The sequence below is a fragment of the Nelumbo lutea genome, chromosome 3, assembly GCF_056320005.1.
Source record: "Nelumbo lutea isolate HS-2025 chromosome 3, American lotus-T2T, whole genome shotgun sequence".
Taxonomy (NCBI): Eukaryota; Viridiplantae; Streptophyta; class Magnoliopsida; order Proteales; family Nelumbonaceae; genus Nelumbo; species Nelumbo lutea.
Genome location: NC_142686.1, coordinates 29651535 through 29672328, shown reverse-complemented (window position 1 = coordinate 29672328; position 20794 = coordinate 29651535). Strand labels below are relative to the sequence as shown.

The window sequence follows — 20794 nt, the reverse complement described above, 5'->3', positions numbered from 1 at the left end:
ATATATTTTGAGCTATAAAAATACATAAAATATACTTTTGTACTAAATCACTAAATAATCATTGATTGTTGATTTACCGTCTCAAATTATATGCTTTAAGCACATACCTCTTTCTAACAAAGGCCTAAGTCTCACATAAAAGTTGTAAGACTTAAGCCTCGACACAAATTCTATGCACCACATGACCGCACCTCAAGAACCAAAACTAAACAAAAAATTCCGTATCAACTTAGTAATAGCAATTCAATTTGAAAATAGACTCACAATTTGATTAATCGAACGGTGAATACCTCTCTGACTTAGGCCTTTTAAAACTTCGAGCCAGTTTAATTTGGCCCGACTTACACCCACTAGGTTATCTATCAACAGAGGGAAAACAGTTCAACCTGCAGCCACGTTTTAATAGTTGAAACAATAAGAGGATTCGAGGGGATAAATATGGCAGAGTTGTGATGCAACTCAGGCAAGTCATATAACGTTGACTCATGAAACCCTTTCCTTGCGTTTGGAATTAGTGTAAAACATCATCGATGTAAAAGTATATCGATGATATTTTAACCGTTACTTTTTAAAAGATGTGATGGGTGAAGAGTGTAAAGTTTTACATCAATAATCCATGTAAAACTTTACATTTGATAGGTTTTAAATCGATTATCGATATAAAATTTCACTCTATCCAAACATATGTAAAATTGAACCAGAGTGGTGTTTTACATCAATCATGATTACACTTTTATTCCAAATGCATATAAAATCAAACCAATATAAACTTTTACACCATTTTTTATTTACACTGATTCCAAACGTAGCCTTAAAAGCTAATCCTAAACCAAGCCAATCTTCTACTCAATGTGCTCAACCGTCAACCTTTGATTTGTTTGAACCGTGATAATCAATTTATTGCAGTCCACCAATGAGTCGCTATCTGCCCATGTGCATCATGTTTCTAGACCGGAAGCCCACCATTGGATGGGTCCAAAATCCAAACAAAAAACATTGGGTGTGAAAAAAAGAAAAAAAAAAAAACAAAAAGAAACGTAGGCCGCATTGGGTTTGACTGGTTTGTTTCTTGAAAATGCAATTTTTTTTCTCTTTTTCAAACAGTTTTTTTAGTTGCAAAAAAAGACACTTTTTAAAAAAGCACTTTTGTCCTCTCAAATGTAAAAAGCACAAAAAAAAAAAAAACTGTTGGAAAAGAACTCCTAAACGTGGCTTCAATATAATTAGATGATTTTTAACCATCTGATCTGATTGTATCATGGTTTTTAAAATCGGACCGGATCGGACCGGATGGTCGGACCAAAAAAATGGGAACCATCATTTGATCGATTCCGTTTTTCCCCAAAACTGTTTTTATCTCAAAACCGTTGATTTTGATCAGTAAATCGTTGAACCGGCCAATTAACCGTTTGAACGATTTTGACCATTTTTAATTTTTTTTAATTTTTTATTTTTTTTGTCAAAATGAACCAACCGTTCGGGTCGAGTGGTCCCAGTAACCAGACCCCTGACCGGTTCGATCACCGGATCAGTTTTAAAAACCATGGATTGTATCATTATTCTGCGGTTCATACTGATTGTTGGTCCAACTGAACCGAGAGGAGCCTTGTCTATGGTTCATACTTCATACACATGCACATAATAATGCATGCCTCAACTCGACCAACCAATTTTTCAGTCAAGGCCTCAACGTCAACTCGTCAAAGTTTGTCTGGTTAGATACATGCTTAGGTTTTGGCTTTGCCTAGCTAAGCCAAGTTATATTCCGGTGTGCTTAGAACCAACCTAAGCCAAATTTGTATTCCTGTGTGCTAAGGTAGGTTTCACAGCAGAAGAGTGACCATTTGTGCAAAAATTTGTCATTTCTTGCCTAAAAAATAGTTGTCACTGAACAAAATAGGGTGAACCTGAGGCACAACAGGGTGCATGTGAAGACTGAGGTCCCATTGGCCATACTTCCTCTCCTAAAAGGAGGGGTGTCAACTTACTCATGACTACTCCTCCCGATAGCTTCGTAAGTACTTTAAACCCTGGTCCATAGGTCGAATCACTAATATTTTTCCCCCTGGGCTAGTAGGTGAAGCCATAATATATTATCACTATAAAAACGGGAAAAAAAAATGGTGTCATTTGGTAATTTTTTTTTAAAGATTTTTTAATAAACTTGATAGTTAAAAGATGATGTGAGTTTTTGCATTAAAATTTGAGTAGTTTGAATATCGTTTGGTCAAGACGTATCTTTTCACACGAAAATGTGATGAAAAAGGTTGAAAATCTCCATTTGAAGCTTCTCGAAAATAGCATAAAATGGGCTTTGCGCATTTTTTTGGGGTATCATCTTTTAGAAGTTAGATATTTTTCCAACCAAATAAAAAAAACCAAAATACGAATTACCAAATTTCTAAACAGCTAACAGCCTATACGAAAAAACACACTAACGGGATTTATGATACCAAAAAGATATGGTTGAACTTTGATGAATACCACCTTATTGCCATCTCTATTATGATAGTCATAAGTTTTTACAGTATTCTGTTTTTCTGATATCATAGTCGAACAATTATAAAAAAAAAAAAAATGATACAAAAAACCAGTAACTCGCTAAATAGGTCAGATGGATCAACTGTTTAACTGTATGGATTAATCTGTCATTGACCAAGTTAACAGTTTTTGTAATATAATGGTCACCGAGTTGTGTGATCCAAATCGGGATTATCTGACTGGTCATCTTAATGACAAATTGACGATACTAGTTGAAAGAGATTTTGGTTTTGTTTTTTCTTTTTTGAAAGAGGAAAGAGAATTTATTTATTTATTTTTCTTTTTCTGAGGAGAGTGATTAAGGCATATCCAATTTCAAAAAAAAAAAAAAAAGCACCTCGTAGTGAAAAGACAAAAAAAGCCTATTACCACAGAAGCTAAAACATTGAAGTATTTTTTTTTTCTTTTAAGACATATTTTGAGTAATTCCCATCTCATCAAAATTAAAAAAAAAGGGATGTGCTCAAATCACTCCATATTATTTTTCTTTTTTTTTTTGTCACATATACCTATAAAGTTATTAACCAGTCTTCCATTACTTATTTGACGAAAAATTCTTGCACTTAATATTGGGAATTTTTTTTTTTGGGGGGGGTCTTCAATGTGAATTTTTTTCTAAACAAATTAAAACCATTTGGTTTAAAAACAAATTGATTCTTATAACAAAAACATGTTTTTGATTGTATGTGTTTTGAAACCAAAAAAAGGAAAAACACATTTTCTTAAACTTCTGATTAAAAAAAACATATTTTCATATAATGATCTTTCCTCATATTTCATCAATCATACAATATCTATACTCCATAATTTTGATGATTTCAAAAACATGATTTTCTTTTTGCAGTAAAATCTACTTGTGTTTTGCTTTTTAAAACAAAAACACAGTTTATTTATCAGAAAAAAAAGCAAAAACACAGTTTAATTTGCTGATGTGGCAAATTAAAAAAAAATGAAAACAAAAGCATTCACATTCTAGAACACCCCTTCAGTTGAATTTATGGGAGTGATCACAGTGAATAAATGATGTGAACGATACCATGCATGTCAATTGGCCCATAATTAACAAAAAAAAAAAAAAAGCTATACTGAGGATTTAGCTAAACCAATTGGAGTTACAACAATGAACATTCAGTGTGGCAGAAGCCTGGGCAGAGAGAGGGCAGCCCACATCTTTGCCATGAACTTGGAATTCAAAGGGTCTGTACAGAAGCAGACTCAAAATTAGTAATTTTTGTTGAGCAAATTACTAATTTAAAACTTAGTAATTGACTTCCATTGAACATGAGGGTGCTCATTGAAGACTGTAGGCAAATCATTTATCAGACAGAGGTGCAAGTGAAATATGCTACCCCTGTGTAGGGGGTGTAACTCAGATGAGCTAGGTCGAGTTGAGGTAGGGGTGTCAATGGACCGGTTTTGGATTGGTCCCGTCCAACTCGGGCCTGGCCCAATCTGAGGTCAAGCCCATGTTTACCAACCGAGGTCAACCTGAACTTGACTCAACACAACTTGAGCCAGGCTTGGGCTAACTCTTACAACAATGGCATAGCAACTCTGATAACCTTGATGGAGGAGTATTTGGGGTGTCTGTACCAAACAAATCATCCCAAACTTTTATAGATCAGATTTTGTCTGACTTTAAAGAGACAATAAGGCAGACCCATAGCAGAAGGATGTTATTTGTCCAATCGTAATGGGACTAAGACAAGGAGGGGGTATAAATTTGGACCTCCAATGTACTGTTTGGGCCTGAATATCAACTACCGCCCCAAGCTCGGGCTTAGGAGTGTAACTTGGGCCGGGTTGGGCTGATTGTGTATGACATGATTCAAAGTGACAAATTCTTACATTGAAATATTCTAAGTTTCAAGAATTGAACCAGGATATCTCTAGAAAGGGTATTAACCTTCAAAAGTGGTCACATGCCCTGACACATTAGTATTTGGTGGGTTCAAAATATTATTATTATTATTATTATTATTATTATTATTTCTCTTCAAATTTTTTATTGATTAACATTTCACAAGACGTACACAAAAAATGTATTTATCATTAAAGACTTTAGCTTCGTTAAAGATTCAAATGTGACATATCAATTTATCAATGGTTCATGTTTCTTGCTTCACGATATACACCGTAGATTTAGCCCTGTTTTAAATCAAAACAATTTCAGCCAAATAAAAAATTGAAAAAAGATCACCTGTCTTTTGTGGCATCAGGCGCCAAATATCAACTTAGTGAATCAATTACTCAATTCTTCAATGAATGAATGTAGAAGCATGGTTTGTGAATATATTCTTGGGAATATTGTAGGTAACCAGTGAATGGTATGGTACCCGAATTTTATCTTGGGAATATTGTAGGTAACGAGTGAATAGTATGGTACCCGAATTTTATCTTGGGAATATTGTAGGCAACAAGTAAATGGTATGGTACCCCAATTTTATGCCCTAGTAGCCAGACACTTTTAATTATTAAGCTTCATATATTTAGTGGGCGATGATTTAGAACTCAGATTAGGATGTACGCAGCCACGCACCACTGGATGGTTCCAGCCAAATGGCCCTGACCAAGGTTTGTTTCGATTTTGGAGACAAAAAGCAAATATACAATTAAAGAACTTATTTTTCCTTTTTTTTTGTTTTGTTTTAAGAATCAATTTATTTTCAAATCAGATGCTTTTAATTTGTTTTTAGAACTCACAACAAAAACAATTTACATTAACAACTAAAGTTGGGTCTGGTCTTCTCAGTTTAGAAACTGAGAAGCATCAGGCATCAGAATCCCAAAACAAACAAGTTAGTTGGTTTTCTTTTTATTTAAATAGAAACCCCATTGGATTGAATTATTGAACAGTTGTATCAAACAGAAACAAATCATGAACCTCTCTGGTCACAATTCACAAAAGCATGAATTCCTGAAAGGTACATAATATATCATTCTTCTTTCTGTTCTTCTTGGTTCCTCACATGACCTCCTGACAAGGGAAGCAGTGATTCAACAACCCGGTGCTAGTTCTAAGTGACTGATTTCCTGATTTAGAAAAAAAAAAAACTTTCTACATTCTTTTCAAACTCTAGAGTTAGTCATTTGGGTGGAGGGGGTTCAGTTGTTTCCACAAGCATACTCTATCTACTGTAAAAGGATTTTTTTTCCAAGTTTTATGAACTGGGCAACTACTAAAGAAAAGCTTCTCTAAGCCCACTGTAATTCTAAAAGAAGATGTGAAACCCAATTTGTGAGTTATTTTAGTTATATCAAGGAATTCTTCCTCCTTCCTCTTTCTAAAGGCCAAGCTTGCATTGCATTGGGCAGATCACAGCCAAGTTAAATGCAGAGAGTAAGAGAACTATATCCTACAAAATGCATGCTATTACTTTTTTGCTTAAATCTTAAAAATACTTGGTGGATCAAATTCAACCCTGTGTCGCATCGATTCATCTACAAAAACCTATCTCCTATGAGTGAATTTTCAAAGACTACAAATAAAGGTGGGGTATGGGTGTTAACTAGATTCCATTTCTAATGTCAGAGTAAGTTCACATGATGTGAGGGGCCTTATTAAAATCAACACCCTTTTGGAAAATAAGTGCATTGGAAATTGAAGATTCTCTTCCCCATTGTGTCATTGGTCGCTGTAAATGCGATTACCCAATGTTGGTCCCAGCTATCTAGGGTCTCAGGAGGAGGAATAGACTGAATATAATCCTAACCTTTGGCATATTTTTGTATAAGGTATTCGCTCTCAGACTTGAACCTGCATTTTGATGTTTGTCAGCTCAAGTTTTTATTATTTGTAATTTCTTTTTGTTGTAATTGTAGGACCGCCACAGCCAAATTTATCAATTATACTATTGGTTGAAAATACAAGACAAATTAAAAAAAAAAAAGCTTCCCAAGTCAATAGTAGACATCATGCAATTAAAGCAATGACAAGGCAACCATGCTTATCAATCAATAACAACAAAATGCAGTCAACTTTCCTTTGGTTGCATATACAGATTGGATAATCATCCACAGTGGGACTCTTAATCCCATCTAGCCTCTTTTATGGGCTGAGATTATCCAACAACTTGTTGATCTAATCCTCTGATTAACTTAACAAAATCATTAAACCATCCAAAATTTTTTCTCTCTACTGTGAATTGAGAACCTTGAATCAATTTCCTCTAGAGTTCTCCCTATTTGATCTGAGTTTTAATCCAAAAAGGGTATTTTTTGAATATCCATTTTTTATTTGGAATCTTGGCTTGGAGATGTGTTATTTGAAAAATAGAAAGGAAACAAAAAGGAAAATGACTTTCAGTTCATGTGAGGCAAGATTCCTTTGCAGGAATCTGTCTCCATCTATGTTGTAATCCTCTCCCTCTCAGCATCTCTTAATTAAACAATATATATTTTGGTGTTTACAATAAATAATGGATCTTTGTAGGTATTATTAGTATTGATGACTGCAGATGATGCAGTTGGTTTTTAGTCAGCTAAAATTAAGCAAAAAATAAATAAATAAAACAAGTAAGAAGCAGTTTTTTTTTTTTTTTTCTATATGGATCATGTAGCAAAGAGAGTCAAATGATGGGATTCCGCATGTTCTTTACATCACTCCTACCTCATATTCTCAAGTGAACAGCCTCAATAAGAGAAAGAAGCCCTTTTTTAGTGGGCATTTCCTAGGGTAGAAACACCACCACAAAGGCGTTTGAGTTTAATGGTCAACTATCTGTTTGGTTGGAGGCATTTTGAGTTATAACAGTCATAAAACATTTTGCATGGAAATCCCCATTAAGACTCAGTTTGGAAGGAGTATAGATGTAAATAAATACAGCGTAAATACATACAAAATAATACAAAATATAAGATTTTGCACTCTGCATATTTGCATTTGTACTCCCTTCCAAATTCAGCCTAAGGGAAGAAAAATCACTTCTGGGAAGCTAAATCTCAACACACCCTGACTGATGTGGCGCTTACATAGATGAAAAACACACATTTTTCACCAAATAAAATTCAGGTACAAAAAGCAATTTTTGTGTTTCAAGTATATACAGTGTTTCAACTCAAAGCATTGCAGATTAAAACACCAGTAATACCAAACACAACTTTATTGACAAATAGGATTGCTTATTTACTAAAACACTCTTACCCAATACCCATGTGCAAACATAAAACTATATCTATGTATTATTAATGCATAGCTAGGAGGACAGAAAGCTGCTCTAACCCACAATAATATGATTATTAAAGGGTTGAGTATCAAATGGATGGTTTGGATTGGGCCACATCATCCCTTTGGGTGGCGGATGGTTGAAGTTATTATTAAACTCATAAAGAATTTATTTATTTATTTTTCAATTAAATAAGAACAAAGTACTTAGGGGATTAGAGCCTTAGGTTTGAAAATTGAAGCAAAAGAGAGAATCGAAACCGTGCCATTGACCTTAACAATAGATTAATTGAATAAGCAGAGCAATTTGACCTAAATAATTAATGAATGCTTGTGTGACCAATTGCGTATTGATCTCATCTCTCATTCATGATTCTGCTCTGATTTATAAAATGTATATTTCAAATACAACTGCATCAAGTGACAATGAATGAAGATTAACTAAACAGAATCAAGAGTTGGGGCATCATCCTCTCAACATAAAATAAAGTCCCACTTGTGATTCTAAATTCCAAACCTAGAAAACGGCCTGTATGAGACATAAGAAAGCAAGCTAAGCTAACTTTGTTATATTATTATTTCATGTTTCTCAAGGGACATGCTTGATTAAGGAAATGCCATATATGGTTGTAATTTTTAGATTAAATTAAGCTAATAATTAGGATTATTTTAATTCATCGACTTAAGGCTTGATAACCGATACATGGAGCGACGTCGAATCTACATCCGGTTTTATTAATTTGATTATTAACAATATATTTTAGTATTTTTTATTATTAATTATACCACACTACCGCTTAATTAGTTGAGCTGATTGCTTTATCACCTACATTCAGATAAAATAAGTGAATATTAAAATAAATATTAACAACCCTAGATGACAGAGGGAGAGTATGCTAATGTCATCTATTTATTGAAGTTATTTTTATATAGATTTATTTATTGTAGAATGTAGAAATAATAAACCCAAAGTACAAAGAGAATGCAATTGCCATTTATTTATTTATAATAGTTCGAATCTGATCAGTGATCACAGATTCACAGTTGCGGTTTTGGGCTTCCATGGCTCGTCATGTGTTAGCTTAATCGGATGATTATGACCAACCATTGGACGGGACCCATGCCCACACCTAGAATTGCAGGGTAGACCATTTTTAACCGTCGGATTCAGGGTTAATAGATCTTTTTCTACTGTCTAGATATTAAGAAACCAAGGGTTGTGATCATGTGTCAAGCTGATTTTTGGCTGGCAATTTTGGGTGGGGTCTAGACCATGGTCCAAGCTTCTATCTTGGCCCACATCTATGTGTTCTAGTACCACTCACCAATCAATGGATCTCTCATAAGCAAACCCATCAACTCCTTATAATGTTAAGAAGTCAAAGTCCATGCATTTAACGGCCGTGATTTTATGATTACTTACAAGTGCAAGATATCTTGAGATTTGATGGAAGATTGGTAGGTCCCATCGACCACAACTCCACAAGCAAGAAAGATTAGGGAGGACTGAATCTTCACGTCCTCACAGTTACAGAGGTACACATCCCAAGGCTTGAAAATGGCAGATACTTGCATCAGATGGCCAGTATTTTTTTATCATTATTTAGATTTTTTAGTATTTTAATTAATAAAATATAATTACATGAAACTAAAAATGAGGAAAAGGCCAAAAAGGAATAAAAAGAGGGAGAGGAGTATTTATTCGGTGAAAAGCGAAATACGTCGAATCTCGGATCGGAGGAGATGATGTGTGGCCAGAGATTCAGCCAATCGGACTACCGGAGACTGGCCGATTTTTGCAGAAAAATACAAAAAGAAAAAATTTCTTATCTGAAAGTCGCTACACCGGTTGTCGTAGCTTTGTGCCGAAACTGTGGAATCATGGCCTTTGATGTATTGTACGGCCCCACCTTTAACCTCACAACAACAAGACATCGAGGGCCGTGATTCTATAGTTTTAACCCAATTCCTACGCGAGTGGCGTAGCAGAATTTTCTCGTCCTATGATGACCTCAAGTTCCAAGGCTGCAGTGGGTCCCATTCATTTAGGACCCGCGGAAACCGCTGCCCGCTGGAGCTATTATGGTTTCATGGACTCTACGCTCTAGGTTGTGCTGGAGGCACGTGTCGGTAAACCAGCAGTCTTAACCGACAAAACCAGAAGTCAGATTTTTTCCATCCCGGGGTTTAAATAGAAAATCCTGTGACCATAAATACCCTCTAAAATATATAAATTGGCAAAACTCACTTTATAGTTTATACACCCTGTTGGCCTCATTTGGCTTATACAATAAAGAAATGTGAATGAAAATCACTTCTGAAAATGGCTTTTTGATATCCAATAGCCTTTTCTATTGCTTGTTACTATTGAAGAGAGCTTCATTTTTATACCTTTTTATCCACTACTTAATCCACACTAACAAACCCATCTTATTTATCCATATTTGGATATTTTTTATATTTCTTGCATTTGTCTATTGATATTCGGTGCATATTAATAACTGACGGTTCGAACTTTTTTTCTCAAAGTACTGGTTGCGGGATACCAACAAACCACCGCTCAGTTGGTTCTTGTATTACAATAAGTGAGAATTTCTCCCTATTTTCTAGGGTATATTCTTCACTTGGGCAAGGTTTGGTGGTTAAATTTGCTAAAATGAAAATTTCTCCCTATTTTCTAGGGTATATTCTTCACATGGTTCAAAAAAATGTTTCAGGATGAGAGAGGGTAGAGATGGAATAAATTTCAGCTTTTCTCAATCTATATATTGATGTAACGTGATTATAGTAATATTTCCAGTTTTCTTTAAAACCTTGAATATGAGTCTATAACCATATCTGAATTACAAGAACAAGAACATGATCTTTTCATTGCTTATCATTCTTTATTCTTGTTCAATCAGGAACTTAAACTTATTCTTTACAACTTATAATACATTTCTCCGAAAATTTGAGAATATATGTAATGGAAGGTAGCCGGTAAATCTGACCATTACATATTAAACTGTGACTGTTGTTAATGTTAGAGAAAGAGATTCTTCACCGGCTATGGCTAATAGGCGACCTTTTACGTAAATTTTTAAGATTAATTATTTAATTTAATTATAATATTTTTTTAATGTTTTCAACTCCAAAGCACAGTATAAAAGCTACTCATCTCGCTTCCTTCCTTCACGTCTTATAAAGAACAAAGACACGATCCCAAGAGAAGTCTCGCTGTGTTCCTGGTTTTGTGTTCGATATGTCGCTGCTTTCTGATCTTGTCAACATGAACCTCTCCGACTCGACGGAGAAGGTCATTGCAGAATACATATGGTGAGCTTTTCTTTTTTTTTTTTCCCTCTGTTTTGTCTTTCTGGGTTTTTGCTCCTCTGCTTTTGATTAGATTGTTGTGTTTGTGGGTTCTTTTATCTTGGATTCTTGGTTATTGAATGGTTTTCTAAATTCTGTTTAATGGATGTTTGATGGGTTTCTTCTTCTTTTTTGTTTTTTTCATTTCTTGAGGTAGTTTTACCATTTCCATGGATCTGTTTCTTCAATGCTATTTTTGTTTGGGATTCTTGTCACTATTCTTGACTTCTGTTTCTTCAATCCAGTTCTTCTTCTTCTTTTTTCAATTGGCCGAAGTCTTCATTAACCCATGATTTAATTTTCTTTCATTTTTAATTTTGTTTTATGGGTGTTTCATTTTCTCTTTTCCCAACGTTGCTTATCCAAGAAAACAATCTTTCTTTCCCCAATGCTAGTCTTTCCTCAATGTTCATTTTGATTATTCAACAGGGTTGGTGGGTCTGGATTGGATATGAGAAGTAAAGCAAGGGTAACTACTTCTTTTCTCTGTTATTTGGTTCTTTTTACTTGTTTCTTGCTGATTTATCAATCTCTTTTTTCTGACATATTTGGCTGTTGGGTTGTTTTAGACGCTTTCTGGACCAGTTAGTGACCCCAGCAAGCTTCCTAAATGGAACTATGATGGTTCAAGCACAGGTCAGGCTCCCGGTGAAGATAGTGAAGTTATCTTGTAGTAAGTTTTCTTTCTTTGTCCTTTTTGTGTTTGTTCTTTTGTTTTTTGTTCTGCTGCTATGAGAGGTATATTGCCTTTTCTTTTCTCCCGCTATCTTTTCCTAATGAGGGCTTTCTTTTTTGTGATGTTTTAAAACAGTCCTCAGGCCATCTTCAGGGACCCATTTAGAAGAGGCAACAATATTCTTGTAAGCGCTTTCAGTTAATTCACATGAGCTATAATTCCTTGCTTCTGTTAATTTTCCTAATTTTCTCTGTTAATCGTTATTCTAAACATATAATTCATTCAGGTCATGTGTGATACTTACACTCCTTCTGGTGAGCCAATTCCCACCAACAAGAGATGCAATGCTGCAAAGATATTCAACCATCCTGATGTTCTTGCTGAAGAACTCTGGTATTTTTGTCTTTTTAAAGTTTATGACTCGCAGATATTCAAGTTGTCTTTGTTGCCTTTTTTGAAGTTTTTGATCTATTCTGTTATAGTGTTATTTGGTTCTTTACAAATTTTGGGTTCCTCTTGTGATTTTCCCAACTCACTTGATGCCAAAAACAGGTTTGGTATAGAGCAAGAGTACACGCTTTTGCAAAAAGATGTTAAATGGCCTGTTGGGTGGCCTGTAGGAGGTTTCCCTGGTCCACAGGTAATGAAATTTTGCACCAATTCCAGTTTCAATTTCTTGGGCTTCTTTTTCTAATTTTCTTTGTCTAGTAAGATTATTTAGGTCTAGGATTTCAATTAATTTCCTTTTTTAATTGTATTTTCTAGGTAATTGTTCCAAGTCTTAAAAGATTCTGGATTTACTTGAACTAATCACTTAAAATTCTAACTTTAGGAAGCTCAGTAAGGAAACATTGAATCAATTGTTTGTCTTCTCCAATTTCTAGCAATTCTGGGATACAATTTTAACCTAACAGGGATAATAGGAATGATTTCATTTATTTAATATGATGCTTAGTGAACCTCTTAGCTTTTGATGCTTCTACCTTATCTTGTCTTCCAGATTAGACTTAACTTGTCTATTACTGGAATGAGTTCAAGGCTTCTTATGAGTAGTTGTTGGCTCCTTCTCCTTATATCTTCTTCTTCTTCATGCATGTATGATAGAAATTTGAAGCTAGCTCTGGACATGTTTCTAATTGAAAATGCCAATTTACTGAAAACAGGGACCATACTACTGCGGTGTTGGTGCTGACAAAGCATGGGGGCGAGACATTGTTGATTCTCATTACAAAGCATGCCTTTATGCAGGCATCAACATCAGTGGAATCAATGGAGAAGTGATGCCAGGACAGGCAAAAACAAAATTCTCTGTTTCCTTATTTCTCTGTTTGGTTAAATTGGCATGTCAAATTTTATTTTCTTTTTGTACTTTCCTCACATTTCATCGTGCTTAATTTTGTTCAGTGGGAATTTCAAGTTGGTCCATCTGTTGGCATCTCTGCTGGGGATGAACTGTGGATTGCTCGTTACATTCTGGAGGTAATTTCTCTTAATTACGATCTGGAAAGATTTCTTTTTCTTAATGGATATGATTTATTTTCAGTTCTCTGAGATGCAAAGAATTGGATTGTTCTATGTTGTTCTTTCTATTTGAAAAAAGCCTATTAGAAACATGGGGTTTTGTGATGGAAGAATTCTTGAATAGTATTTTCTTTTGAACCTTCACAGAGGATTACAGAAATTGCTGGCGTTGTACTCTCCTTTGATCCCAAGCCCATCCAGGTAAGTCTTAATTTCATCCTCATCCACACCAAGTTTTCCAACATTTGAGCTTCATCCTAGTTTCCTGCAAAGTAGAATACAAAGGATATTTAAGCAGGAAATCTTTGTTCTTTCTTAGGGTGACTGGAATGGAGCTGGTGCTCACACAAACTACAGGTAACATGTCTGAATTTATTGAGAGGTTACCCTCATCTGTTTTGTTTCTTTGTTCCCAGTTCTGCAAATAATATGTAAACTCTCTTTTCTTCACCATATCTGATGAACTCTGTTATGGGGATTTCAGCACCAAATCCATGAGAAGTGAAGGAGGGTATGAGGTCATCAAAAGGGCAATTGAAAAGCTTGGGCTCAGGCACAAGGAACATATTTCTGCCTATGGAGAAGGCAATGAACGCCGTCTCACTGGACGCCATGAAACAGCTGATATCAATACCTTTGTTTGGGTAATAAACACTTGCTTCCCTCTCTAGATTGGAGCTAATACTCCTCACAGATTCTAATTCCGAAGATGGGTGCCCTTATTTTCCTTCATTATTTTTACAGGGTGTTGCAAACCGTGGGGCTTCCATTCGAGTGGGCAGAGACACAGAGAGAGCTGGCAAGGGTTATTTCGAAGATAGGAGGCCTGCTTCCAACATGGATCCTTATGTGGTTACTTCCATGATTGCAGAGACTACCATTCTGTGGAAACCATGAGAAACACAAAAAGGCCCATCTTCTGGTTGGTGTTCATTGTGGGACCTTGTCATGTTATTCTTCTAATTGGCACTTGTCAACAGAAATTGTCTCGGATTATGACCTCCGGTTCCCCATTTCTCTGCAGCGTTGGAATCACCGTTCATGTTCAGTCACTTTGTGGTCTTTGTTTTTTACTTCTGGTTTTGAGGTCGGCGGTTGAATGTACTAATTGCTTCCTGCTTTTGATTTTGCCTCTGTAGTTTGTTTGATAACAGCAAAATAATATCATCATTCATCAATAATATGAAAGGGCTGATTCCCGCTGATGTCATACAAGGAAATGTCTCATGTTTTTATATTTTGCATATTTTTTTTCTGCCAAGTGCTTAAACTCGGGCCAGGTTGGTTTGGGCTGATGTCAACCCTAGCCAATCCGATGTATCAAAATCTCAACGTTTCTCAAAAAATAAATAAATAGTAAATAATGAAAAATTAAAAACCCGAGACTAACCCAATGATGGTTGGGTGGCCGGTTGGAACTTTGTCTATCAAATTTTCATGCATAACTACAAGAATATCATATTCACGTAAGACACATATTACATGTGAAACTTTGGTTTGGTTGGATTGAGAGTTTTCAACGGGTTTGGATTGATCAAGTTTAGGGGTGCAACTTTGGTCAGGTTGGATTGAGAATTTGTGAATATTTCTTTTTTCAATAGACCAGAACCTTAACTAAGAGCAATGTAGTTGAAATTCTTTAAGTTGCCTAAGGCATCAACCCTCTCATCCAACTCAAACTTAAACTGGATTGGCATTTTCCACTCTGGCTAGCAAGGCTGAGTTTGGAAGGAGTAAAAATGTAAATATGTAGAGTGTAAAACCTTATATTTTGTATTAATTTATATGTATTTATGCTGTATATATTTGCATTTGTACTGCTTCCAAGCTGAGCCCAAAGGATCAGAATTAACCTATTTAAATTCAAATACAATCAAGTCAGATTCAGATATCATTTTAGACATAATTGGATCTGAAATTATGTTTTATTTATTAATTAGAAATATGGGTATGAATTTATTGTATTTTAATCAAATTGAATTCAAAGAATCTCCTACCCACACCTCACTACAGCTGTACATTGGGCTGTGTTTGGTTGCAAAGCAAATAAATTTGCACTGATGCAAATTTATGATTGTGTAAATTATTTGAATGTAAAATCTGCATATTGGCCGAATATTGGATCAATGTATGTATATTGGGTTCTTATCGAATTGAATTTGAATATACATTTATTTGAATTTGGCCCAATCTAATTACAGTCCTATTTTCCACCCTAACCCCGACCAATCCTTCAACCCAATCATAGTTGCAACCACCTTAAAATAATAAAATTAATCTTTTCTGGTAATGAGTCTAGGAAATTAAGGGGAATGTGAAAATTCTCATGCCGTTTATACTTTGAAGGAGTTTTGTTCTATATGCATGGCAGAATATGGTGTCTAACTACCATTCTTGGTTGTCTGGATCTCAAGCTGTCATCTGCATGCAGAAGCAAATATTTGCACTAGAAGGAAGCTTCCCCACCTAAGGATTCATAGAATTTAGTAATTGCATGAAGTTAAACAGCTCTTCTATCTCATCCTGCTGCATTAATTGTTCTTGGAAATACAGTTCTGATTTGTTACTTGATATATACTGACTACTGTACACATTCTATTGTGTTCTTTGTGGTGAAAATAAGAGACTTTGCTTTCTGAATTGCCATCTTCATTGGGTGGCGCCTGAACATGTTGAATTTGTTATCTGTTGCACCAATTTGGGTCCATCCCCAAAACAAGAATCCATCTGCTTCTGACATGAACTAAGTAGCTACCTTGTAACTCAAACCCTTGGCCACCATCTCTGGTGAGATGAGATGACTACAGCTTTAGATGTGACCTCCCAGCTTCCCATGCAGCCGTATTGGATGCCCCATGGTCTCCTTCCTGGGTCTCTGGTCACTTTGGCCACTTAGCCTGCAAGTTCACGAGGCATTTACCGGTCATTATTAGGATTTTGGATGATAATCAAAACTTAAAAGCATTTTCTCATAAGAAAATGTGAATAGGGACACACCAAACAAACCTTTTCTCTGTTAAGGGTATGGCAAACTTCTTAGTTGGCAAGAAGCAATCTAAAAATTCAGATTCTAGGAGGAGGTTGCACCAAAAAAACTTGAGCCTCTAAAACTTCATTTTCTCAGAGCTAAGAAGTTTATTCAATGCAAACAAAAACACACCCCTAAAAGCAAATAGATCACTTCCATATCCTTTTAGCTTAGGTGGCGTTTCATTGCACTTTTCAGACGTCTTAGATCTGAAAACGTTGCTTTTCAGACGCCACTTTCATTTGGTATGCCCTCTTATTACTAGATCAGAAATCCAATTTCAAATCTTAATTCCTAAGAGGTGGAGTGGGTCCTTATTGCGGTCAGATGTAATTCAAAGATGTGTAAAAGACATAAGTGTCATCAAAGAAATTTAAATATGATATGGTTTGTCTTTCATATAAGCTCAAAAATTAGGTCATTCGAACCCTCATTACGACCTGAACAAAACTTCACCGCCGTCAAGCTCTCTCATAGGTATAATTTCGATTTGTAGATCTCTCTCTCTCTCTCTCCCCTTGTCTTCCCGCCAAGTGCAGCGGTGGCAGTTCTCTCTCTCTCTCTCTCTCTCTCCCCCCCCCCCCTATCTTCCCACTATTGCCACCATCGCTACAACTTGTAGCAGCGGTTTGGTGAGTTATAAATTATTTTTACTAATTATTCATTGTTAATTATTTTAATATTTTTATTAATTTTACTTATGCTATTTATTATTTATTAATTATTTTTATTAACTAGTAATTTTAATTATTTTGTTAATTTATAAAAATTATTTTAATTTTTATTTGTGTAAATTATTGATTATTTAATATTTTTATAGTCATTATTTATTTTTAAATTTTAATTGTTTCATTTATTAATTAATAATTAATAATTAATAATTTATTATTTATTATTTGTATTGTTTCAATATTATTTTGAGGTTGAAAATTGTTTTTATGAGATAATGCAAAATGAACTCAACATTTCCAAATAGTATGTTCTAGGGGTAAAATAGTAAAATCAATGAATTTAAGATGGTAAAGGGTTGATCGAACACAAACAAACTTATGGATTCAAAGCCTCTAAAAAGTAGAAAAGCACCTATGCTTCCTTTCAGATTTCAAACAATATTTTTTGGGAAAATTCCTGATTAGTACCTTGTACTTTGGGCCTAGTGCCACTTTGGTCCCCGAACTTTAAAATGTGGCAATCCAGTATCCAAACTTTCAAATTGTGTCAATCCAGTATGATAACTTTGCATTTTGATGCCTTAAGGGCATCAATTCAGGGGTATTTTCGACCTTAAAATAGTTAAATCGTGTCATTTTCCTAGTTAATTTCAATGTTGTGACCTCTAAGGGTCCCCGTGCAAATTCTGTGCAAAACTGAGAATTTTTCATGGCTGAAATGCAGATTTTGGGAAACCGATGTGAAGTCCAATTGAGAGAGAGGGTGTTTTTTGTGAAAAACTAAAAGCAGGAGGGTGCCTCATAACTGCTAAACCTAGTTTGAAGCCCCTCCTACTGTATTAGAATGCTCCCCATGCCTTAACAAACCCTAGGGTGCCTTTTAACCCATTCTTTTCACTCTTAGCAAATCCTAGCCGCCCCTAGGTGTTTAATCTCCACCCTCCACCTCTTTTTATCTCAACCACTCATTTTAGGGCTCTCCTTTATAGATTTTAAACCTTAGAGCTCCACCTATTCTGCTAATCTTGGCCATTCAGCTCCCCACTATTAAATCTCAGCCACTCCCTTATATCCCAACCATCCATTCTAGGGCACTCTTTTATTAGCATTCTAACCCTAGGAGCCATATAACTTCTAATCTTCATCATTCAGCTCCCCACCATTAAATCTCAGCCATTCCCTCCATCCTATATCCCAACCATTCAATCTATGGCGTCGTCTATTCTTTTAATCTTAACCCTTCAACCCTAGATGTTCTAATCTACACCCTCCATTTCTAGGTGCCCAAATCTCAACCTTACATAATATTGGGCACCATCTCCTTTTATTTTCAGCCATAGGATTACCTCAAAACCATCCTAATCATCCATTAGAAACCCTAGGGCGTCCCTAACTTTGCTAAATCCTAGCTGTCGCCCCCATCTTTCTCCCTATTTCCAGTTGTGTCTACCATTATCTATAAAAAGGGTCCTAGGGGCCCTATAGAAGGGGTTGGTCAATTCACCCAGCTAAAAAGGCTAAGGTGTCTTGAGGAGTTCAAGGGTTGTAGAAGGGGAGGATGCCCAGATCTTGTCAAGATGGGTTCCTACAAGTTGTTCAACCATTCTACAACTACCACCACTAGATTTGACCAACCATTCTTTTCTTCTCTTTATTTTTTTCTGTTATTTTTATTTCTGCAATCTTTTGGATTAAATTCTTGTTCGTTTCTCTGTTTTGCAGATTTGAATTCGTTTGGTTCAAGGCTAAGATGTCTCGAGGGTTCGAGGGTTGTAGAAAGGACAAATGTTCGGTTCTTGTTAGGAGGGGTTTCTGCAAGCTGTCTGGCCGATCTGTAGCTACCACCATTAGATCTGGATTCTAGATCATTTTTTTTATTTATTTTATTTCCTTTGTTGATTCTCATACTTTATTAAATTCCAATTTTAATTTATTGTCTTGTTTAAATTTGAAACATTTAATTTCAACAATAATAGATTTTATTTTCGTATTTTCTACCATTCCCGATTGCATTCTCTTGTTTGGATCTAAGTATAAATTAAATTTTCACTTGCTTCCCTATGAATATGACCCGTTTTCACTCATTTACTATGTTAGTAGTTGTTTGAAAAACAATAAAAATTATAAATGTTTAAACTGGTGTTCTAAGGTGTTTAACGACGCACTTCTAGACACACCACAGTACTTGTCGTTAACCAATCGTTAAGTGATATTTGAAAAGACACAAATTTCATTTGAGTGTCATCTAATTTTCTTTATCAACCATCCACATGTTGATAAAAAATGAACAGTCTCAAATCCTTGCCTCTTCTGTTCAAGAAAGTTGGGGTTATGTCTCAATGGGCATTCTAGTGACTCCAACTTTCTTGAACAGAAGAGACAAGGATTTGAGATTGTTCATTTTTTGTCAATGTTTGAATGGTTGATAAAGAGAATTAGATGACACTGGAAGGGTATTTGTGTCTTTTCAAATGACACTTAATGGCTGGTTAATGATAGGTACTAGATTGGCACGTTTTGAAAGTTTGAGTACTAAATTGTCACATTTTAAAATTTGAAAACCAAAGTGTCACTAGACCCAAAGTACAAGATACTAATATAGAATTTTCCAATATCTTTTTAACTTTTCAGATTTAAAATTTCAAATTTATCAAACGCCAGAAGACGAATAATGTAAATGATCATCTTATTTGTTTTTTCATGCCAAATAAATATAATATCTTCTCTCTCTCGAATAAATGACAAGAGTTAAAGTAACTTTATAGGAATACCAGAAACATCCTTATCACCATTGTAGTTTCCACCAAAGGAAGAAGGTCCTTTTGACACTAGTGGAAGGTGATGAGGGAAAAGAATTGCTTATTTTTTGTGGGGTGGGGGGTGGGGGTGGGGGGGTGTGTCAACCAAACAAAGATGGGAAACTAGCTTATGGTCTTCTGATTGTGGCCATGGCGCATTAATGGGCTACAGGGTGTTTTAGCTTTCTCTATATTCTTATAGCACATGAGATCTTGGGGGCCCACCTTTGTCCTTACAAAGCTAGTAGGACAGGTATAAAAAGGAACTTCTGGTATCAAGGTATCTATGGGTGGCCAGATGGTCGGTAGAACCTAAAAAAAAAATATTCATTATTTTCACTGTATTCTTCTAATGCAAATCCATGTCTTCATGATCCTTTTTGGAACCTTAGACGTTTGGCAATCCGTGGACCTTTCTTTCAAATTTAATTCAAAGAGTTGGATTTTTTTTTCCTTTTTCTCTAAACAACTTGGTATGAACCCAAATGACAGTAAATGGACTTGATATGGATGCTAATTAGGGTTGCATGTCTGGTAGTTCTGAATAGGGATTGGAGGACAAAACTCCCAAGAATTGCAAAAAAAAAAAAAAAACTCCCAAGAATTTTTCAGGAAAATTAATGGGAATTTTGTTCTGGTATGGTCAATGTATAGTTTAAGAATAATCTTTATTCCTTTTTTTATCCTAAAATGTCATCATCCGGCAGTGAAATGTCCTTGCCTGATAAAGAAATCCTCTTCTCGTATGAATTTGGATAAAAGAATACCATTCTCAGCCCTAGTCCTGAGGTAGATTATGAACCTATTTTATCGTGTAAACATACTGAAGTTAATTATCATTCATCCTACCAATGCCCACCTAATTTATCCCAAGCTCAAACTAAGCCCAGATACTGCTGGGCCTCTATGTGCTGGCTTAAGCTGGGCAGGAGCCTTTAGCAAGGAAACTCCCAATCTGGAACTCATAGAGACAATATTGTTGTCGCCTGTGACAAAGTTCCAATTCCTCGGCCAAGGAAGAAGAAGCTGGGAGGTGTCTGAAGC

At 35.4% G+C, this 20794-nt stretch overlaps 1 protein-coding gene across 1 annotated transcript; it reads left to right on the top strand.

Moving 5' to 3' along the window:
• Positions 1-9995: 9995 nt before the first annotated feature.
• On the top strand, positions 9996-14468 carry LOC148863939 (glutamine synthetase cytosolic isozyme 1-like). The gene is made up of 12 exons (XM_088977628.1): positions 9996-11020; positions 11486-11525; positions 11626-11729; positions 11868-11916; positions 12019-12125; positions 12285-12372; positions 12896-13024; positions 13137-13211; positions 13401-13454; positions 13573-13610; positions 13738-13897; positions 13998-14468. The coding sequence occupies exons 1-12, from the start codon at positions 10947-10949 to the stop codon at positions 14148-14150; spliced, it is 1071 nt and encodes a 356-aa protein (XP_088833754.1). The 5' UTR covers positions 9996-10946; the 3' UTR covers positions 14151-14468.
• Positions 14469-20794: the final 6326 nt, after the last annotated feature.

Excerpts from the sequence above, each read along its gene's own strand:
- LOC148863939 (XM_088977628.1), top strand. The coding sequence starts at position 10,947 with ATGTCGCTGCTTTCTGATCTTGTCAACATGAACCTCTCCGACTCGACG. Across the intron at positions 11,021-11,485 it reads GTCATTGCAGAATACATATG|GGTTGGTGGGTCTGGATTGG; the intron begins GTGAGCTTTTCT and ends ATTATTCAACAG. Across the intron at positions 11,917-12,018 it reads GAAGAGGCAACAATATTCTT|GTCATGTGTGATACTTACAC; the intron begins GTAAGCGCTTTC and ends TAATTCATTCAG.